General features: G+C 39.3%; 1 protein-coding gene across 1 annotated transcript; it reads left to right on the top strand.

Moving 5' to 3' along the window:
* The first annotated feature begins 19984 nt into the window (after nucleotides 1-19984).
* LOC147613119 (uncharacterized) lies at nucleotides 19985-21063 on the top strand. The gene is made up of 2 exons (XM_086782042.1): nucleotides 19985-20565; nucleotides 20680-21063. The coding sequence occupies exons 1-2, from the start codon at nucleotides 19988-19990 to the stop codon at nucleotides 20954-20956; spliced, it is 855 nt and encodes a 284-aa protein (XP_086638168.1). The 5' UTR covers nucleotides 19985-19987; the 3' UTR covers nucleotides 20957-21063.
* The last annotated feature ends 233 nt before the right edge of the window (nucleotides 21064-21296 follow it).

Genomic DNA, 21296 nt, shown 5'->3' with positions numbered 1-21296 from the left:
GGAGTGGAGCTAGCCTACCACTAGCACATCTTAGAGTCTTGAGAGATACGAGCTTGGATTTTGATAGGTTTCCCACCACACGAGTTAAGGTAAGCATTATCGGTTGCAATAGGAGAGGGGTGGTGTAACCTATAACATTGGTCCACTCCCAACCCTACGCTTGGTGCTTATACACACCAAATTCCTAGGCTTGGTACTTATGCACCATTATGTTCTTATCGTTTTGTTTTGCCTATAATAAGGCATTAATGTTTTTTTCTATAATCCAAAATGTACTTTGTCAATGATTTGTTGTCTTCATCTTCACTTGCACATGCACAAGCAAAAAATACGGGGCTCCCTTACATGCACCATGGTTTATATAGTGCAAGGAAGGGGAGCCCCATGGCTTTTTTATTTTGCAGGCCTACCAAGGTTCCTAGTTCGCTGTCTATAGATGGGCCAATAGTCAGGGTAGTAGCCAAGTTGGTGATTTTTGAAGCCTACAAAAATAACACCAAGTTTCCAGGTTACTAGTGGCATGGTTATACCTCCATTCTTTTGTAGTGGATTGTATTAGTTGTAATGATACACACACACACACACACACACACACACATAAACATATGTTTACAATTAATGTAATATGTATTTACATTATGTTTTTATATATCTACAATAGTGTATATGTTTATACATAGAGAGTGGAGTGAAGAAGCATGGACATGTGAATAGAGTGAAGTCAAGCATGCAAATTTCTACATAGTGGAGCGAGGCTTGGGATGAAATTGCAAGATCAAGGTGGAGTGAAGCAAAAAAATGGGTATATAATGGAGCTAGAGAGTAGAATCTTGGATATGGTATACATTCTTATTTTTCTATTTGAGAGGATTGATTACTTTCAATTAATTCCAATTGCACATTAGAAAGTTCTTTTTGAATTTTTATTTCAAGGAAAATCATTTTAAACATTAGGAGGATTTTTATATTCAAAAATATCTCAATTTTGAATTATCTCTCTCTAGACATTTTCTCTCTCTAGGCCAAAACATGGTAAAACAGGATCTTTCTTTTATTTCAGAGAGGGGAATAATTATAAGATCAAAAGGGGAGGTTCTTACACCTGTACACCTCAAAAGCTGGAGGGAGGAATCTTACACTTATCTTTTAGTTATATTGTTGTAGAGAAGAGAAGAAGTTAGAAGAAAATTCAGCCATCCATCTGTCTCTTGTGTCTTGCACTCTCTTGTATTTGTATGTTTTCTTGTAAGAACTCAAGCTCTCTCTCTCCCTTGTATTCTAATTATGGTATCAGAGCTTCAGTTTATGTGAGAGATAAGGAAGAAAGAAAGAGGCAATAACAAGTAAGAAAGGAAGCAATACACGGGTAAGAGCATCATCATCTCTTTCCCTTCTTGGTTTAGGTACAACACCCCTTGGTAGCTTCGGGAGCTACACATCGCCGATTGAGGAGTTGTCATCACAGGCTTAAAGGTTCCTCTGTGGTATGTAGTACTTTTTACTGTTGTTTTGCAGCCAGATTCACATTTCGGACATGTTTTGGTCTCTGTTCTCTTGGTAGTTTTGGAAAGTTTTGGTTGAGATCAGCCTCTGGTCAAAATCTAGTTATTGTAGTGAAATAGAGCATTTTGGGAGTATAGACAAATTTTTCACATGTATTATTGACATTGGGTGTATGTACATGTACTTTGGTCAATTCTCGTACAGGTGGGTTGTGCTAAAGATACTATTGTGTTACAGGTTGCATACATAAATTGTCCATTGCAATTTTTTAATTATTGTAGGAAATCATCTCTAACAGAATCAATTAGATTATTAGTGAGAAGTTGGAAATGAACAACTTCCATGCCTGGAAGTTCAGAATGACCAATTTCCTGATGGGTAAAGGATTTTGGGACTATGTGGAAGGAGACAATAAGGAGTCTCCGGAGTTGTCTAAAGAGAATACCACTCCAGCAGACATAAAGGAATTTAAGGATTGGAATGAGGGTGCAAGGAAAGTCACAGACACAATGATAGGACACACACAAGATTCTAACACTCCAGTAGTTGCATGGTAGAACCTTATGTAGATGTTCCAAATAAATACTAAGGCAAGGAAACTATAGCTAAAACAAGGGTTGCATATAGTGGAAATGAAAAGCATGTCTATTAATGAATCTCGGGGGATTCACTATATGTAAACTCTCTATATCACGTGCGTTCAAGGCCTAACTTTAAAAACCCCTTATTTGTAAATTTTTCATGAATAAAACACACCCTTTTTCTATTCAATCTATAAATACCCCCTTTAAATGGTACCCCTCTGTATGTAAATAAGGTGTAAAAAAGGGATTTTAAAAACCCCTTATGTTGAACCCACGTGCTATGCTTACATATTTATGAGTGACTCCCCCAAATAATGAATATGCTTTAAATATCAAGGGCATTGTTGAATCCCTTAATTCTATCAATGTACTTGTGGTGGAGAATGATGATTTGGTTAGTGTCTGCTTTGAATGGGCTTGGTTAGTGTGTCAGATGGTTAAGCAAGGTATGCAAGTGAGGTTTAATCCTCAAGGATGTTTTGTGCAAGACTTCAAAAATTAGTGTCGCTTGGTTGTAAAGGGTAACACAAATGGCAGGATGTTTATTTTGGATGTGAACATACCTAAAGTAAAGGTAGCCATGTTTGCACATGGAACAGATGTCATTGCAGATATTGATGTATGGCACAAGTGCATTGGTCATGTGAATGTACAGTGATTGAAGTCTATGCAAGCCCAAAATATTGTTATAGGTTTGCCAAAGTTTAAGGTTGATGGCATGCATAAAGTATGTGAATCATACGAGCGTAAGCAGGCCAAATATGCTTTCCCACATGAAAAGCATGTCAGTGCAAGGCCATTAGATTTTATACATTCAGATGTATGGGGATTGGCCAAGACTGCAAAAATTGTAGGTTGTAGTTATTATGTTACATTCATTAATGAGACCACAATAGGAAAGTGTGGGTTTACTTCAAAAAAGAAAAAAGTGAGGTGTTTTCTCACTTTCACGGATTTAAAGCCTTGGTCAAGAAGGAAAAAGGAATGGAAATAAAATGCTAGAGATCAAATGGTGCAGAAGAATATTTCTCCGATAAGTTCAATGGTTTCTTGAGAAAGTAGGAAATTGAGAGAAAGTTTATATGTACGTACACTCCGCAACATAATGGTATTGCAGAAAGGAAAAATATACACATTGGAGAAGTGGCACGTGTCTTGATGGATGAAAAGAATATGCCACATTATTTTTAGGCAAAAGCAGTAGTAGCAACTACTATTGTGAGATCCCTGTTCCCACCGAGCAACAGATTCGGGGTATTAGCAGCGGAAGTAGCACTTCTCGCGCGGGGCAGGGGTCCCACATTCGGGGCCTCGTCCAACCACGGATATCCGGACAAGAGACTAATCCGTCGATTTTTCCAAAACCGAAAGCACGGGCGATTCCACCAGTATAACTTTTTTACTCTAACGTAGTTAAGATCATTACTGATCACGCTCATCCGACTGCACCCATAAAGATACTCGGTCGGATCAAGGAAGAAACTTGCACTTGGATCATTGGGATCAACCTTTTTTTCCCCATCAAGAGGCACAACCGTTGATTCCTATCCATAGAACAATTACTATTCGGGATTTACTTTATCTATCGTAATAACAGAAATTGAGTCTCGATTTACGAATCCATCAGTCCAGCCTAACCCCATCCGCGATCCCATGGGTTAGCCAACCACCCAACCACTCTAGTGATGGGATCCAATTTGGAATTTGGTTAGGTTTTGTCCCGGGTACCAAGGAAAAGAGTTCAGGGGCCCCCTAGCCGGAAGTTCATGCAAATATAAAACTAGCCACACCACTTACACACCCAATATGAAATTGCCTTTTTCTTAGCATCAGCTATCTTTAAAACAATCCTTTAATGAAACCATAGTACCACTGATCACAATCTTCCAATTTATCCGGTTGATTCATAATTTCCCATCATTCCTTCATCAAAGTATCTATGGCAACATTGGCAACTAGAACGCTCACCACCTGTCCACTCAGGGGCCTTTTCAATAGTTCCTAGCCCATAATACTCGGCAATATAATCACTTATAAAAATCAAGATGGACTCTCGTTGAAGATCAGCAAGATCAACCAACAGATCCATAAAAAGAGCCATGGACTCATCCATTGAAGACCAGCAAGGTCAATCAACCAGATCCATGCCCGGTTTCACAAAACAACTCTTACTCCTTGTTCTAATATCTTCCTCGACGCACGCGTGGGTATCCTAGGCGACCCAGAGCCCGAGCATCGTATGGTCAACACCCTGTAGGATCCTTCGCAGGTGACCTAGCGCTTCACTCATAGGCCGCTTCCTTGGTCCATCATCCACCATACCGGAGGCTCACCATTTTAATCGAACCGAGGCTAGTCAAGACCTCGGCCGACTTTGCTACGCGAGACGTCCTCCATTGACTCTCCGTCACAGCAGTTGTAACTTTATCAGTTAGGTCTCCACGACCTTAATCACAAGACGGTCAAAATGCTTCCCCAGCATTCTTGACATAAAACAGCCATTTACAAACAGCATTTACAAACAGTTTACAAATACAGTTTCTATATTAACTCTCATTTTTCCACATTATCCCTCATCAATCCACATTACTTATTCCACATTCCATTTATATGTGTACTCATCCCATCACATCATTTTCCATCTCATCACTTCAGATTCCTTCACATCACATATCATATATTCACATCCATACATATATCCACATCCACATCCACATTCACATCCATACATCCACATCTACATCCATGCATCTATTTTCACATCCACATCTACATGCACATTCATGCATCCTCATCCATACATCCACATCTACATGCACATTCACATCCATACATCCACATCTATATGCATACATTAACATCTACATGCATAGATCCACATCCTCATTCATACATTTATATCTACATGCATACATCCACATCCACATTCACATTCACATCCATACATCTATATCTACATGCATACATCCACCTCCACATTCGCATCCACATCTACATCTACATGCATACATCCACATCGCCATACATCTATATCTACATGCATACATCCACATCCACATTCACATTCACATCCATACATCTACATCTACATGCATACATCCACCTCCACATTCACATCCACATCTATACATCTACATCTACATGCATACATCCACATCGCCATACATACATCCACATCCACATTCACATTCACATCCATACATCTACATCTACATGCATACATCCACATCTACATGCATACCTCCACATCCACATTCACATTCACATCCATACATCTACATCTACATGCATACATCCACCTCTACATCTATGCATCTACATCCACATCCTCGTTCACATCCATACATCCACATTCACATTCACATCTACATGCATACATCCATACATACCCATCCACATTCACATCCATATTCTCACCCTTTCACAACCCATATACATCTTATCCCATCACATACACTTCTTACCTCATCCCATACACATCCTATCACTTCTTAACTCATCTTATCACATCTTAACTCATCTCATATGCATCTTATCACATCTTATCACTTCCCATATCTTTTATGCATACCTCTATGCATGAAATTCAATTATGCTAAAAGTAACACTTTTATAATAAAATAATCATCTTTTATGCATACCTCTATGCATGAAATTCAATTATGCTAAAAGTAACACTTTTATAATAAAATATTCATCTCTTATGCATACCTCTATGCATGAATTTCAATTAAGCTAAAAGTAACTCTTTTATAATAAAATATTCATCTCTTATGCATACCTCTATGGATGAAATTCAAATATGCTAAAAGTAACTCTTTTATAATAAAATATTCATCTTTTATGCATACCTCTATGCATGAAATTCAATTATGCTAAAAGTAACTCTTTTATAATAAAATATTCATCTTTTATGCATACCTCTATGCATGAAATTCAATTATGCTAAAAGTAACACTTTTATAATAAAATGTTCATCTTTTACGCATACTTCTGTGCATGAAATTCAAATGTGATAAAAGTAACACTTTTATATTAAAATAATAATCTTTTATGCATACCTCTATACATGAAATCTAATTATGGTAAAAGTAACACTTTTATGTTAACATAATAATCTTTTATGCATTCCTCTATGCATGAAAATCAATTATGCATAATATAAAAATCAATTTCTCTAGGATTACAATGAATATCTTTCAATTAATCTAGGATGATAATTCCTAAAATATGGTAGGAAGTCCTCTTTTTATGATTTGAATGAAATTATTTTATGCGTAATTTTTATAAAAATTTTGCCATACCTCCGCTCTCCTACTATGACTGATAAATCTCAAATTTTCTGAGGGATAAAGCTTATCATTAAGGAAATAATTAGAATGATCCCTAATTAGATCATTAATCCATAATGGATTGAATCATCAATATTCATGAAATACATAAACTAAAAGCATAGAAAAAAGCCATTAATTTGACCTCAAGCATAGATTAATCTTGGATTAAGGAAAAGCTTTATGAAAAGCTTCATTTGGATTGAGAATGGGTCATGAGTATGACCATTTCTTGAGTGAAAGAGAGAAATTACATAAAAACCATTTGAATTAAGTATAAATGGAAATTTATGTAATTATGAACTATCATTAATCAATTAACTTCAATAGCATTCATCAAATTATGTAACTCTTCACTACCATTCATCAATTAACTTCAATAGCATTCAAAAACCATTCCAATTAAGCTTCTCAAGCTTGAGAGGGGTCGAGAAGAGAGAAGCATTGAGAAATTATAGAAAAGAACAAAATTCACCATTTACCTTACAAATTGCTTGATTCTTTGTTCACGGTAGAGGCCCCCAACCAATCAATTGGTTAAGTATGTTGATGGAGCCACCAATGGGGATTGAAGAAAGAGGAAAGCTCCAATTTCTTCAATTTGGAGAGAATTTTAGAGAATAGTAGAAACTAGCATTATTTCAGCATAACTCTTAGTATAGTAAAATTCTTCTATTTTTTTCAAAGGACTCATGTTCTATTTATAGGAGAGGGAAGCTCTAACCAAAGCTAACTAAATTCTAGAATTTTCTAAATTCAATTTGGTTGAATTTGGACTAGATTTGGACCTAGTTTGGTTACTTTTTGATTTGGTTTGGTTCCATTTTGATTTGGTTTGGTTCAAGAGAGAGGAGAGATAAAAATATCACATTATTTTTGAGTTTAAAACTCATTCAAGCATGTGAAATATGCACCTCCTTTAAAGAACTCCCCTTTCTTACATATGTGTCAAAATGGAATCATTATACCCAAAATATCTCATATTTTTAATATTGCTCATAGTTTTTTACTAATAAACCTTGTACATTTTCAACTCTTCATCTTGTGTGAACATTTACTCATTTTTTTGATACCCAAAATATCTCATATTTTTAATATTGCTCATAGTTTTTTACTAATAAACCTTGTACATTTTCAACTCTTAATCTTATGTGAGCATTTACTCGTTTTTGGATACCCAAAATATCTGATATTTTTGATATTACTCATAGTTTCTTACTAATAAACCTTGTACATAGTCAACTCTTCATCTTATGTGAGCATTTACTCATTTTTGGGTATCTTCTTTTACAAAATTGGATTTATCTCCTCCCTACACATGGATTGATGCTATTGGCCCATAGGAACCTTAATTGGACCATACTCTAAAATTTTTGGAAATCTAGACCTTTAGGCTAAGGTCCTTTATACCCATTTCCAATTAATTCCAATTGCACATTGGAAAGTTCTTTTTGAATTTCTATTTCAGGGGAACTTATTTTAATAGGATGAGATAATTTTCTATCCAAAATTATTAAAAATCTAAATATTCTCTCTCTAGAATATTTTATCTCTCTATGTTAAAACAGTTAGAAACAAGATCTGTTATATTCCTGAAGAGGGATTTAATTACACGGGAAGATACTAGACATCAAAAAGGGGGTTGGGGGAGGAATCTTACAACTATGTACATTATGAACAGGACACTATGTACATTATGAACAGGACACCTACTATAAGCTGTTCATCATGACGCCCGAACATAAGTTTACAGTAAGATTGGATGTATCTCACTTGAAAGTGTTTCGGTGTATTTCATATGTATATGTTCCTGATAAATTAAGAACAAAATTGGATCCAAAAGAAAAGAAACGATCTTTATTGACTACGTTATGGAGAAAAAAGGTTATAGATGCTATAACCCTACCACTCGTGAGATGTGAGAAAGCAGAGATATTGTTTTTGAGACAAGATGAGTAGTTGGTATGCACTGCCATTGAAGAAAACACAAGATGCAGATGTAAGAACTGTTTATGATGCACCACATGTAGAGAAGTAATCACACAGATTCTTAGTGGACCTTGAGAGTCCTCTAGCAATAGATCCAAGCTTAGTCCATGTTTAGGCATGCTGAGGATAGTTGTTGGTACACAAGTATCATGCAAAGGGAAGGAAAAGGTAAATTAACCTTTTTTCCCTGATCTGTCAGCAGGTCACTCATATGTGGTGATGGTGTCTCTAACAGCTTTGAGCAGAGCCTTGATGAGGATCTTGGCATTCTGTCTATGGTTACTCGTGGTATAAGGAGAACCAAGACTGTTTTTAGGATAGGTAGTGATCCAGGTGTACGCAGGTCTAAGAGGCTTAGGTACCCTATTGAGACAAGTTGAGATATTATGAGTATATATTCCATCAGTATGCCTACATGGTTAAAGAAATAAAAGAAATTGAGCCTAGTTGTTTTGAGCAGGCACTTGGAAATAAGAAATGGGAAGATGCCATGAATGAGGAGACGGCAGCATTGGATGCAAATGCAACATGGGAGTTAGTGCCTTTGCCTAAGGAAAAGAAGGAAATTCGAAGTAAGTGGGTGTATAAAGTCAAGCATAATGTTCATGGTTCTACGAGCAGGTACAAGGCAAGATTGGTTACCAAGGGCTATGCATAGACTTATGGCATTGACTATGAGGAGACATAAGAATGGAAACCGTGAGAGCTATCACTGGCTATGGATGTAGCAAAGGGTTGGTCTTTGCATCAAATGGATGTTTAAAAATTCCTTCTTGTATGGTGATTTGTAAGAAGAAGTATACATGATACAACCACTAGGTTTTGAGAGTAATGCACACCCATATTTTTGGTGCAAAGTATGCTAAGCCTTGTATGGCTTGAAGCAAGAACCAAGAGCATGGTCAAACAAGACTGGGAAGTATCTTGTTTACCATTGGATTTCAGACATCCAATGCACATTTTTCACTTTATGTGAAAAAGACAAATAGAGGGATCATGCTATTAGTCATCTATATGGATGACTTGATTATCACTCGTGATAATAATGCTGAGATACATGATCTCAGGAGGCTTTTGAAGAAAAAGTTTGAGATGAAGGATTTGGGTGAGCTGCGGTATTTCTTGGGCATAGAGGTGGTGAGAGCACCTCATGGAATTTTGTTACTATAGAGGTAGTATGGTTAGGACATGTTGTCCAAGTATGGTATGATAGGCTGTAAGCCTATTTCAGTGCCATTGGAGTAGAACACAAAGCTTTCTACAGATAAAGGTGAGCTTTTGGAGGACCCCACTACGTACAGGTGCATAGTGGGTAGCTTGATCTACATGATCATTACTAGGCTAGACTTGAGCTATGATGTTTGAATTGTGAGATAGTTTATGCAAGCCCCTACTAGGAAGCCACACTTGGATGTAGCTAGACAGATTCTCATGACCATATTAAAGTCGAGTTTTTTATGGACTTTTCTATGAGGTTGGTATAGAGATACTACTACACGGGTACACAGATGTTGATTGGTATAGAGATACTACTACACGGGTACACAGATGTTGATTGGGATGGTAGTGTTGGAGACGAAAGATCTACCAGTGGTTTGATGTTCTCATTTGGGAGTGTTTTTGCGAGTTGGAGCAGTAAGGACCAGCCAACACTTGCCTTATCGAGTACAGAGGTAGATATAGGGATGCTACTATGGCAACTTGTGAGGTATCCTGGATTTAGAAGCTACTTGGTGATATGGGTGAGCACGTGGATAGGGAAATTGTCATTTATTGTGAAAACATGAGTAGCATACAGTTGGCCAGTAACCCAGTATACCATGCTAGAACAAAACACATTGAGGTACACTATCACTTTGTGCAGGAGAAGGTTCTAGTAGGTGATGGTATATGTCAACACATAGAGGATCGTGTGGTTGAAATCTTCACAAAGGCATTGGGCATAGAGAAGCTCCATAGGTTTAGAAGCTCAATTGAAGTGCAATTTTGTGTAGAGTTGAGATCGAGGGGGAGTGTTGAGATACTAAGCTCAACTAGTGATAAATGATAGAGATTTATAACCTGCCTGGGTGATAACTTCCACACTTATGTAACTGGAATGGTTGGTGAGATTATGATTGATATGACGTGGGATGACAGGCTGTGTGACGACCACTAATGTAGTACTAGAGTTATGGCATAGTTATAGAGTTAGCTCATATAGTTAGGTTCACACTATAGACCGAAAATTTTATATGTTGATGTAGGAGAGTACTTTTCCTTTATGTATGTACTTTATCTTTTAGTTATATGGTTGTCGAGAAGAGAGGAAGCTAGAATAAAATTCAGCCATCGATCTCTCTCTTATGTCTTGCACTCTCTTGTGTGCTTGTGTTTGCTTGCAAGGAACTCAAACAAACATAATCTTCAAATTTTCCCTGCATTCTCTTTAAAATTTATAATTCTCTTAAGTCGATGTTTCTTAATTCTCAAAAGTACATAATCTCCAAATTCAAAAGATATTGCTTTATCTTTGTGGTTTGATTTCTTACCATATTGCTCGATATTAGATTGTCTTATCTCACTCAAAATGCAATTAAAACCTATCGTGAATTAATTAGCAGCTTTGATTTTATGGGAAAGTCTTGTAGCCAGAACAAGCAAAGATTTTTCATATATGATCTCAAAAGATGCTCGACTAATATAGCTCAATATAAGAAGTATCTTTGTAAGCAAACTAGAGAAGATGAATGTAGTTATCCCATGAACTAGGTTGTTGGGCATCAACATAGGCTCTAAGTAGATCCAAGATAGGGCTATTGACAACCGTAGTCTATCCATTCATTTCTAGATGGAAAGTAGTGAGAAGTCTAACTTAGTTCCTATGTTGGAGGAAAGAGTGATCCCAAAATTATTGTGGAATCTAGAGTCTCTATCAAAAACAATCACTTTTGGCAAACCGTAATGCATAAAAACTTTCTTGGTAGACATGATTATGGCTTGCTAAAGAAGTCATGTTTTCTGACAAGGTGAAAGAGGCTTGCTTATTGAACACCACTTTATGCATAATATGGGACTAAATGCTTCCACGTGTAAGTTGAGGAGGAGGAGCTTCATTCCAACACCCCCGTGAAGTTGCAACATGCACCAACCACCTTTTAGAGATCACCATGCATAGGCAATAAACTGATTACTTTAGACCAAAGCTATAATGGCAAGATATTTCTCATCCTTACAAACTTCATAATTCTTCTCCCTTTGTGGTTTTAGGATTTATTTCCTTCCCATTGGAAATGATGTTAGAAGTGGAACACCACTCACAAATAACTGCGACCAACCTGAGGTCGAGGGCTCTCTCTTCCTCGTATCCCATACACACACTCACACCAACAGTGTGTTGGAGGGATGAGAGAGCCCCAAGGGTATTTTACCCTTTATAAAAAAGTGTGAAACACCACTTTATGCATACACAATTAAATGCTACCACGTGTAAGTCAAGGAGGAGAACCTTCATTCTAACACCCCCATAAAGTTGAAACATGCACCAACCACCTCCTAGAGATCACCATGTATAGGCGAGCACCTAGCCACCCATCAAAGAGGTGGCACCCTCCCATTGATAGAGGTGGAGTGTAGTTTTTTACATGGACTTGACCTACCATCGATATAAAGGAGGCTCGTCCAATCCAATCAACCGCAAGCAACACCACCGCCTGACCTTGAGCAGCAATGGGCACAAGGTTGTGATACCATGTTAGAAGTGGAGCACAACCTACAAACAACTAGGTCCAACCTCAAGTCGGGGTCTTTCTCTTCCTCGTATAACATGCACCCAGTCACACCAAAGGTGTGTTGGAGGGATGCGAGAGCGACAAGGGCTATATACAAAGGTGTGTTGGAGTGATGAGAGAGTCCTAATGGTGTCGGGGGCTTTCTCTCCCTCGTATCACATGCACCCAGTCACACCAAAGGTGTGTTGGAGGGATGAGAGAGCGACAAAGGTATTTTACCCTTTATACAAAGGTGTGTTGGGTGGAGTGATGAGAGAGTCCCAATGGTATTTTACCCCAACTCTGTCCAACCTCTAGTTGGGGGCTTTGTCTCCCTCGAATCCCATGTAGCCAGTCACACCATGGAGGGATGAGAGAGCCAAGGGTATTTTACCCTCTATACGAAGGTGTGCAACACTACTTTATGCATATGGGATTAAGCTATTCCACGTGTAAATTGAAGAGGAGGAGCTTCATTCCAACACCCCCCCTGAAGCATAACTCCTATTGCAACACTGGCAATAACCACCTCCTACATATCACCATGCATAGGCAAGCACTTAACCACCCATCCAACAGGTGGCACCCTCCAGTCAATAGAGGCAAAGGGGAGCTTTTTACATGGCCTTGCCCTACCATCCATATAAGGGAGGTCCGTCTGATCCAACACTACCTAGACTACAAGCAGCACCACTGCCCAGACCCTCAGCACAGTGAGCACAAGGCTCTCATATCATGTGAGAAGTAGAGCACCACCCACAAACAATTGTAGTGAAACTGAGGTCGAGAGATGTCTCTCCCTTGTATCCCATGCACCCACTCACACCAAAGGTGTGTTGGAGAGGTATGAGAGAGCCCCAAGGGTATTTAAAGCTTTATAGGAAGGTGTGCAACACCACTTTATGCATATGGGATTAAGCATTGCCGTGTGTTAGTCGAGGAGGAGGGGCTTCATTCCAACAAATGCTCCACAATCCCTTTCTCATTAATGTAATTTTAATATTATTTTGCCATGTATGAAAGTCTGTTCCTTCAAATTTATCTATCTTGGTGGCCATTAAGGAAGGTCTTACCTTAGAGAGACAATGTCTACTCCCTTTATACAAGAAAATAAATGATTAAAAAAAAGATTGAGCCCAAATGCTTTAAGTAATGATCCCTCCCAGAATTATATATGCATGAGAATAAGTATGGAAAAATTTCTAAAAATGTGGAACAAAATCTAATTCTGAGAGCTGATACACAGAGAACTAATTCAGATAGCTAAGTCTGATACACAGAGAACTAATTCAGATAGCTAAGTCTGATAGCTGACTCAGATAGTTATTTCAGATATCTGAGTCTGCGAGTTGACTTAGACAGCTGACTCAGAGAACTACTTCAGCTAACTGATGTAGATAGTTGACTACTGAAAATTAATTTAGTTAGCTGATGTAGACAGATGATTCAACATTCTAATTTTGTTAATTGATTTAGTAAACTTGGCCAAAAAAGTAAACGGGCCAAGAACGTGAGCAGAAATTGTGACAAGTGGCAACTGCTGTCTGTAGTAGGCAGAGCAAGTCATTTGTAGTCATCAATAGGTTATTGGCAATCAATAGAGTAGGTCATTGACTATCAGCAGAGCAGCCAATAGGTCATTAGATGTCGGCAACAAGTTGTCATACTGTTAGTAGCAGGTCATCCGACATTAGCAATGAATGTCAGCAGCAGCAGGTACATGGAATGGTACACGTGAAGAAGCTGGTAAAACATACAACTTCTAGCAGTGCACCAATCACAGAAGTGGCATGCAAAAGCTAATGTAGACAGACAAAGGTGCACGTGAAGTTGATGTAAACAGATGGAGTTGCACATGGAGCGGATGTAGATAGATGGAGTAGCTCGTGGAGCGCCGATTTAGATAGGAGAATTCCACAAGATGAAGTAGCTAGATTAGTCATCTCTGGAGAAGAGATGAAGTAGCTGGATTAGTCATCTCTGGAGAAGAGATGGATCCCACCAACTAGGAGCTTTGTGTGGCTTTAGTACATCAATTGTGTGGCTTCAGTACAGTTGATGTAGCTGATGAAGAAAATGGCATGAAGTGTTGCACATCAATAAATGCGGATGACTAGGTGAGAGAAGTAGACGAGAGCAACAAAAAACTAGCCTCTCATACCAAATGTTGGCATTCATGGTGGCTCATAATGATCAATGAAGAACATGGTTAAGTATAATGATCAGAGATTAATGTTAAGTAAGATTAGATTAGCTTAATCACATGAGATAACATAATGACAAGGTAATGATGGACAATGAGAGCATTTCTCTTGCATTAGTGTGCCTCTTTAAATATGCAAGTATAAAAGTGATACAATGAGCTAATCAAGATTAGCCACTAATCATATCCACAAATCTCTCCATGCTTCTCTCCCATAGGTCCCTCCTTGAGTCTCTCTGCACTCCACAATTCTCTCTCCCATGATTCTAGCTTTCTTATACAAGGTGGGATATTTGGCAACAACGAGTTTGACCACTTGTTGCAAAAGTAGAGATTCTGTAGTAAATGACATTCAACTGAGCTGGTGAATATAAGTGACCTTTGATCAAGTCTACACCATATGCCCCATTTTCCCCTAAGGCTTAATACATGAGTATTTCAGTGCATATTTCAATAGGGGAGGCCCATCACCATCGAGGATACTGAAATAAATGCTCATAATGGTTCTCTAACACCCAACCATCTCCTCGTGTGTCTTGTAAGCCTAGAGCACATGATAGTGACACTTCTCTACTCTAGAAATCTTTTTTGATAGTTTTGCCTCACCAAGCAGTGTGCACCTCTTCTTCACTATGATTGACCAAGGTTAGGTCTTTGTTCTCTGACGCTTTGGGATCAATATCCCTCCCACCCTGTGAGTAGGATCTAAACTAGGAATGAGGGGGGGATCTAAGATTAAAGGTAAGGACAAGATCTAGCGAGGTGTCCCATCTTTCTTGGTAGATGAAACATTGGAATGAGAGGCTAGAGTTCTCAACTCTTTACAAAATAGGGTTCCCGAGAGGCAAGAAAGCGATATGGCATGAGCTAGTAACTCCGAAGAAGCTATGTAGATATGAAGGGATGGAATCCTAGCCATCTCATCAAGAACGGTGAGGGGGATTCCATCATGCTCCTGATAGCACCACATATCATGGGGAGGAGAGGAAGAGCTTGGAACCTAGAAAGCAAATTGTCATTGGAAAGCCTGAGACATGACAAAGGGTTGGACATTAGGTCAAAGCCATTGTGCCACATCATCGCAAAGAGGGCCTAGGCTGCTGTACTTAGTGCGAATGAGGCTCAATTGCATGACTCTATCCAAAACTGTAGGAAAATCAAACTCAACTTCGTAGTAGGCCACACTCCAAGGGATGGATATCTGTTATCTTTCTAGGCTTGCTTATAAAATAGATCCCGGAGATATCCGTGCACTGAGCCGCTACCCACAATCTTGCATACCAAGGTGAAGGCCTCCCAAGATGTGATTGTTGAAGAAGCAAGTAGCTAGAGGTTTTCTTCTAAAAAAGAAAGGTAAGGGAAAGGGATGGAAGATTGTTGCAAGTCCCCATTGTCATTGCCTACTCCGTAAAGAATACAATCTAAGGGCTTCTATTGTAATGCTCAATGTTCAGGTGCTCACATTAAGGCTTTGTGTCTACTTCATGTGTGACATTGAAAAAAGTATAGTATATCATTAATTTTTAAAACATCCATATGTCTTTGAATGGTCTATATACATATATCTTTCGATGGTTTATATCCTATATCTACTTCTTATCAAATGATCTAACCAACTATCTAACAAGTGTTCAGAGGGAAAGGAAATTGAGATGATTGAATAAATACAAATACAGTGTGAATTGCCCAAAATGTAAGCCTATTTTTTAGACTTTCCAATACCCCATTTTGCAAAAGCACGTGTGCTTAACATCGGCCGCAATGGCATATTGTCCTTTGTGATGGGAGGTTTGGTCCTTTGACAATCGTCACAACGTTTTACATATTCTTCGGCATCCATTTGTAAGGTTGGCCACCAAAGCCCAGACCACCTAATCAACTTAGCTGTGGTATTTCCCGAAAAGTGTCCACCCCCAACACCTGCATGTGCATGAGTCAAGATTTTCAAGTAGTCAGCTTCACATACACACATGCGTAAGTTGCCATCCTTGCCCCTCTTGTAGAATTTGCCCTCTATCAGCATATAGTTTGCCGCTTCAACTTCAATAGCATGCTTTCGATGTTTAGGAATTTTTTGATCAGTATGACCATGCTGAAGATAGTCCACAATATACTTACTCCAACTTGGTGTAGTTGAAATTTGGAATAATGTGACATTATGAATTGGCTGTTGAATTTGACATGAAGCACAGTTACGAACAAATTTTTCAGCATCCGCATGCATGGTAGGCCACCATTGCCCATCCTGAGATATACGTCGCACACAAGTAGTAGCTGATGCATGGATTCCACCGATACTCGCATGTGCCCATTCCAAGATCTCCTCATATTGGTCAGGGTTAGGTATAAGCCGTAACACTCCATCATTACCCTGACGATATAATCTCCCTGAGATTAACTTGATGAATGGTCGCCATAGGTCCACATTAGGACCCGCTAGTTGTATCTGCCCACTTGTCAAAATTTCTAAGATGGACTCAGACCATTTAGAAGCTGTCTAAAATAAGTTTCTAGAATGTTGCATATAAGGGTCTTTATGCATCTACGTATCATGGAGCTGGATTTTCATGCATAATTCTTGTGGACGAGAAGATGAATGAGGTAAAGTGTCGAGATATAAAGAGGAAATGTATATGTATCCTGAATGCTTCCTCTAAGTGTCTTTACACATATGCGCATGATGGAACTAGATTTTCAAGTGTAATTCTCATGGGTGGGGAGAGGCACAAATTGGGAAACCACTGTCAATTTTTCAAAAATAGTAGGATCACTTGCACTTTTCAGAGAATGTGGAGGTTCCAACCTTGATGTGTAAAACATCACACACCGTGGAACTGGATTTTAAGGTGTAATTCTTGTGAGTGGGGAGGTGGATGAGGGATCCTGCTCAAGCGGGCATGATGTTTTGCACTTTCGATCGCTTTTTCAGGTTTCAGCCTTGATGTGTAAAGGCCCTAATTATTGTGCATTTGCGGCCATGTATGGTGCCTTGACATTCCAAATTATTGTGCATTTGCACACTTATATGACACTAGTATTGACATAACATGTCACATGTGATGCGTGGGTCAAAAAGAGAATGATGTCGGTACAGAATTATATTTTCTTTTATCATTGTAAATTGTATGACTTCAAAGTTTAAACACACATGTTGGGAAAACGTGACTATTTGAAAGACAAAGTGCACATGACACCACGTAGTAGTGCGCGGTGTTTGGATATGGGTGGGGAGTCGGATAGCATGTAAGGACGAGTCCAAGCATCCTGCATAAAATCCTCTCCTTCGTATCTCTTCTAGGCATATTGATCAAGCATATCTAGTCTCTAGTAAATGACATTCAACTGAGCTAGTGAATATAAGTGACCTTTGATCAAGTCTACACCATATGCCCCATTTTCCCCTAAGGCTTAATAGATGAGTATTTCAGTGCATATTTCAACAGGGGAGGCCCATCACCGTCAGGGATACTGAAATAAATGCTCATAATGGTTCTCTAACCCAACCATCTCCTCATGTGTCTTGTAAGCCTAGAGCACCTGATAGTGACACTTCTCTACTCTAGAAATCTTTTTTGATAGTTTTGCCTCACCAAGCAGTCTGCACCTCTTCTTCACTACGATTGACCAAGGTTAGGTCTTTGTTCTATGATGCTTTGGGATCAATATCCCTCCCACCCTGTGAGTAGGATCTAAACTAGGAATGAGGGGGGGATCTAAGATTAAAGGTAAGGACAAGATCTAGCGAGGTGTCCCATCTTTCTGGGTAGATGAAAGATTGGAATGAAAGGCTAGAGTTATCAACTCTTTACAAAATAGGGTCCCCCAAAGGCAAGAAAGCGATATGGCATGAGCTAGTAGCTCCGAAGAAGCTATGTAGATACGAAGGGATGGAATCCTAGCCATCTCATCAAGAATGGTGAGGGGGATTCCATCATGCTCCTGATAGCACCACATATCATGGGGAGGAGAGGAAGAGCTTGGAACCGAGAAAGCAAATTGTCATTGGAAAGACTGAGACATGACAAAGGGTTGGACATTAGGTCAAAGCCATTGTGCCACATCATCATCTCGCAAAGAGGGCCTAGGCTGTACTTAGTGCGAATGAGGCTCAATTGCATGACTCTATCCAAAACTGTAGGAAAATCAAACTCAACTTGGTAGTAGGCCACACCCCAAGGGATGGATATTTGTTATCTTTCTAGGCTTGCTTATAAAATAGATCCCGAAGATATCCGCGCACTGAGCGGCTACCCACAATCTTGCATACCAAGGTGAAGGCCTCCCAAGATGTGATTGTTGAAGAAGCAAGGAGCTAGAGGTTTTCTTCTAAAAAAGAAAGATAAGGGAAAGAGATGGAAGATTGTTGCAAGTCCCCATTGTCATTGCCTACTCCATAAAGAATACAATCTAAGGGCTTCTATTGTAATGCTCAATGTTTAGGTGCTCACATTAAGGCTTTGTGTCTATTTCATGTGTGACATTGAAAAAAGTATAGTATATCATTAATTTTTAAAACATCCATATGTCTTTGAATGGTCTATATACATATATCTTTCACTGGTTTATATCCTATATCTACTTCTTATCAAATGATCTAACAAACTATCTAACAAGTGTTCAAAGGGAAAGGAAATTGAGATGATTGAATAAATACAAATACAGTGTGAATTGCCCAAAATGTAAGCCTATTTTTTAGACTTTCCTCCTTGAGGAGATATAAAGAGGAAATGTGTATGTGTCCTGAAAATAAGTCTCTGGAATGTTGCATATAAGGGTCTTTACGTATCTACGTATCATGGAGCTGGATTTTCAGGCATAATTTATGTGGACGAGAAGATGAATGAGGTAAAGTGTCGAGATATAAAGAGGAAATGTGTATGTATCCTGAGTGCTTCCTCTAAGTGTCTTTACACATATGCGCATGATGGAACTAGATTTTCAAGCATAATTCTCATGGGTGGGGAGAGGCACAAATTGGGAAACCATTGTCAATTTTTCAAAAATAGTAAGATCACTTCCACTTTTCAGAGAATGTGGAGGTTCCAACCTTGATGTGTAAAACATCACACACCGTGGAACCGAATTTTAAGGTGTAATTCTTGTGAGTGGGGAGGTGGATGAGGGATCCTGCTCAAGCGGGCATGATGCTTTGCACTTTCGATCGCTTTTTTAGGTTTCAGCCTTGCTGTGTAAAGGCCCTAATTATTGTGCATTTGCACTAACACTAGGAGTCATGGGCCATGTATCGTGCCTTGACATTCCAAATTATTGTGCATTTGCACACTTGTATGACACACTAGTATTGACAACATGTCACACGTGATGCGCGGGTCAAAAAGAGAATGATGTCGGTACAGAATTATATTTTCTTTTATCATTGTAAATTGTACGAGTTCAAAGTTTAAACACACATGTCCGGAAAACGTGACTATTTGAAAGACAAAGCGCACATGACACCACGTAGTAGTGCGCGGTGTTTGGATATGGGTGGGGAGTCGGATAGCATGTAAGGACGAGTCCAAGCATCCTGCATAAAATCCTCTCCTCCGTATCTCTTCCAGGCATACTGATCGAGCATATCTAGTCTCTATAACTAAGAATCTCTTGCAGAGCCTGCCATTGCAGAGGATGGTTCGCTGTTGGGAAAAATACATTTCCAAGGTCCATAATGCGGTGCCGCTGGACCCTTGGGCTAGCGATGTGCGGCTGCTTGATGTTTTGATTGAGAGGAGGAGCAGCTGGCTACCTTGGCGCCGCTCCAAGGCGACGATGGCAAGGGTAGGCTCCATGCTCAGTGTGGGCGTGAAGAATGCCGCCAAAGGTTGGAAGGAGAACGTGGAAGAGCCCATAACGGCGGGCTTGGAGATGATGGAGAGTGAACAACGTTCCACAACGAAGGCCGACATTGCTCTATCAAGTGGTGAACTAGCGGCCATGAACTTGTTCAGGGTGAAGAGCATGGCCGACATCCAAGCTTCCATTAAGTCCTCGACTTCGTTTCTGGCCTCCATAATCGCAGGAGGAGCAAGCGAGGCACAGTTTGACATGCAGGGCTCTAAGACAGTCAACCTCACCGTGACTGGCGTGACGTCCCGCCGTGTTATTCTGGACACTCTAACGACGATGGTGAGCGAGCATACCTCGATGGAGGAGCCTTATTGGAGGCCCGATACATCACAGCGTCATCTCAAATGGTCTTCTAAAAGGTATAGCCCTATAAAATTTTAAGGTACCCGAGTTTCTAAAGCTGCATCGTCGTTGCCCTCTAAGTTCACTAGGTGCTCTCACTGATCATTAGCTTCTATTTGTTGATAACAAAGGGGCCAAGCTCTTTGGGTCATTACCGAGATCATCTATGCAAACAAGATCAAAATCAAAGCTGTGAACAAAGGAAAGGGAAGGAGCAAAGCGAAAATTATAGCAACAACACTAGTGCCCAAGGTTGGAGAGGTAGGTACATCCACAGAACTGGAGAAGGAGAAACGAGGGGTGTGGACGGTGGAAGCCGCCAAGGACAAGTCCTCTTTTCCCTTTGCATTCAGGATGACGAAGCTGCAATATGACGGGATAGGAACACTTGAAGCAAACCCTTCTTGAGAAGAAGGAGCACCTTGAGCAACAACACAAGGCGCCATAACTTTTCGTGCGAATAAACCATAAAATATGTCATGCCATTAATTAATTCTAGAGAGTTTGTTCTTGTCTTTAATACCTTGCTCTATGAAGACATAATTATAATGTAGTATTCCGTATTGCAAGGGCTTGTACACGACATACAAGATTAAAGAGAAAGACTTTATAAAAGAGCATCTATCCACAAAACTAGCTCTAGCTCATCTTGTCAATGGGAACATATCTTAAAAAATTGAGCATCCTTTATGAATGTTAAAATTAAGATCTTCACGGTAAGCTTTTGTGGTGATGGATTTCTAGAGAA

Source organism: Cibotium barometz, chromosome 44 (genome assembly GCF_041138505.1).
Source record: "Cibotium barometz isolate CiBa-2024 chromosome 44, ASM4113850v1, whole genome shotgun sequence".
Lineage (NCBI taxonomy): Eukaryota > Viridiplantae > Streptophyta > Polypodiopsida > Cyatheales > Cibotiaceae > Cibotium > Cibotium barometz.
Note: the sequence above shows the minus strand (reverse complement) of the source record. Positions and strands in the feature narration are given on the sequence as shown.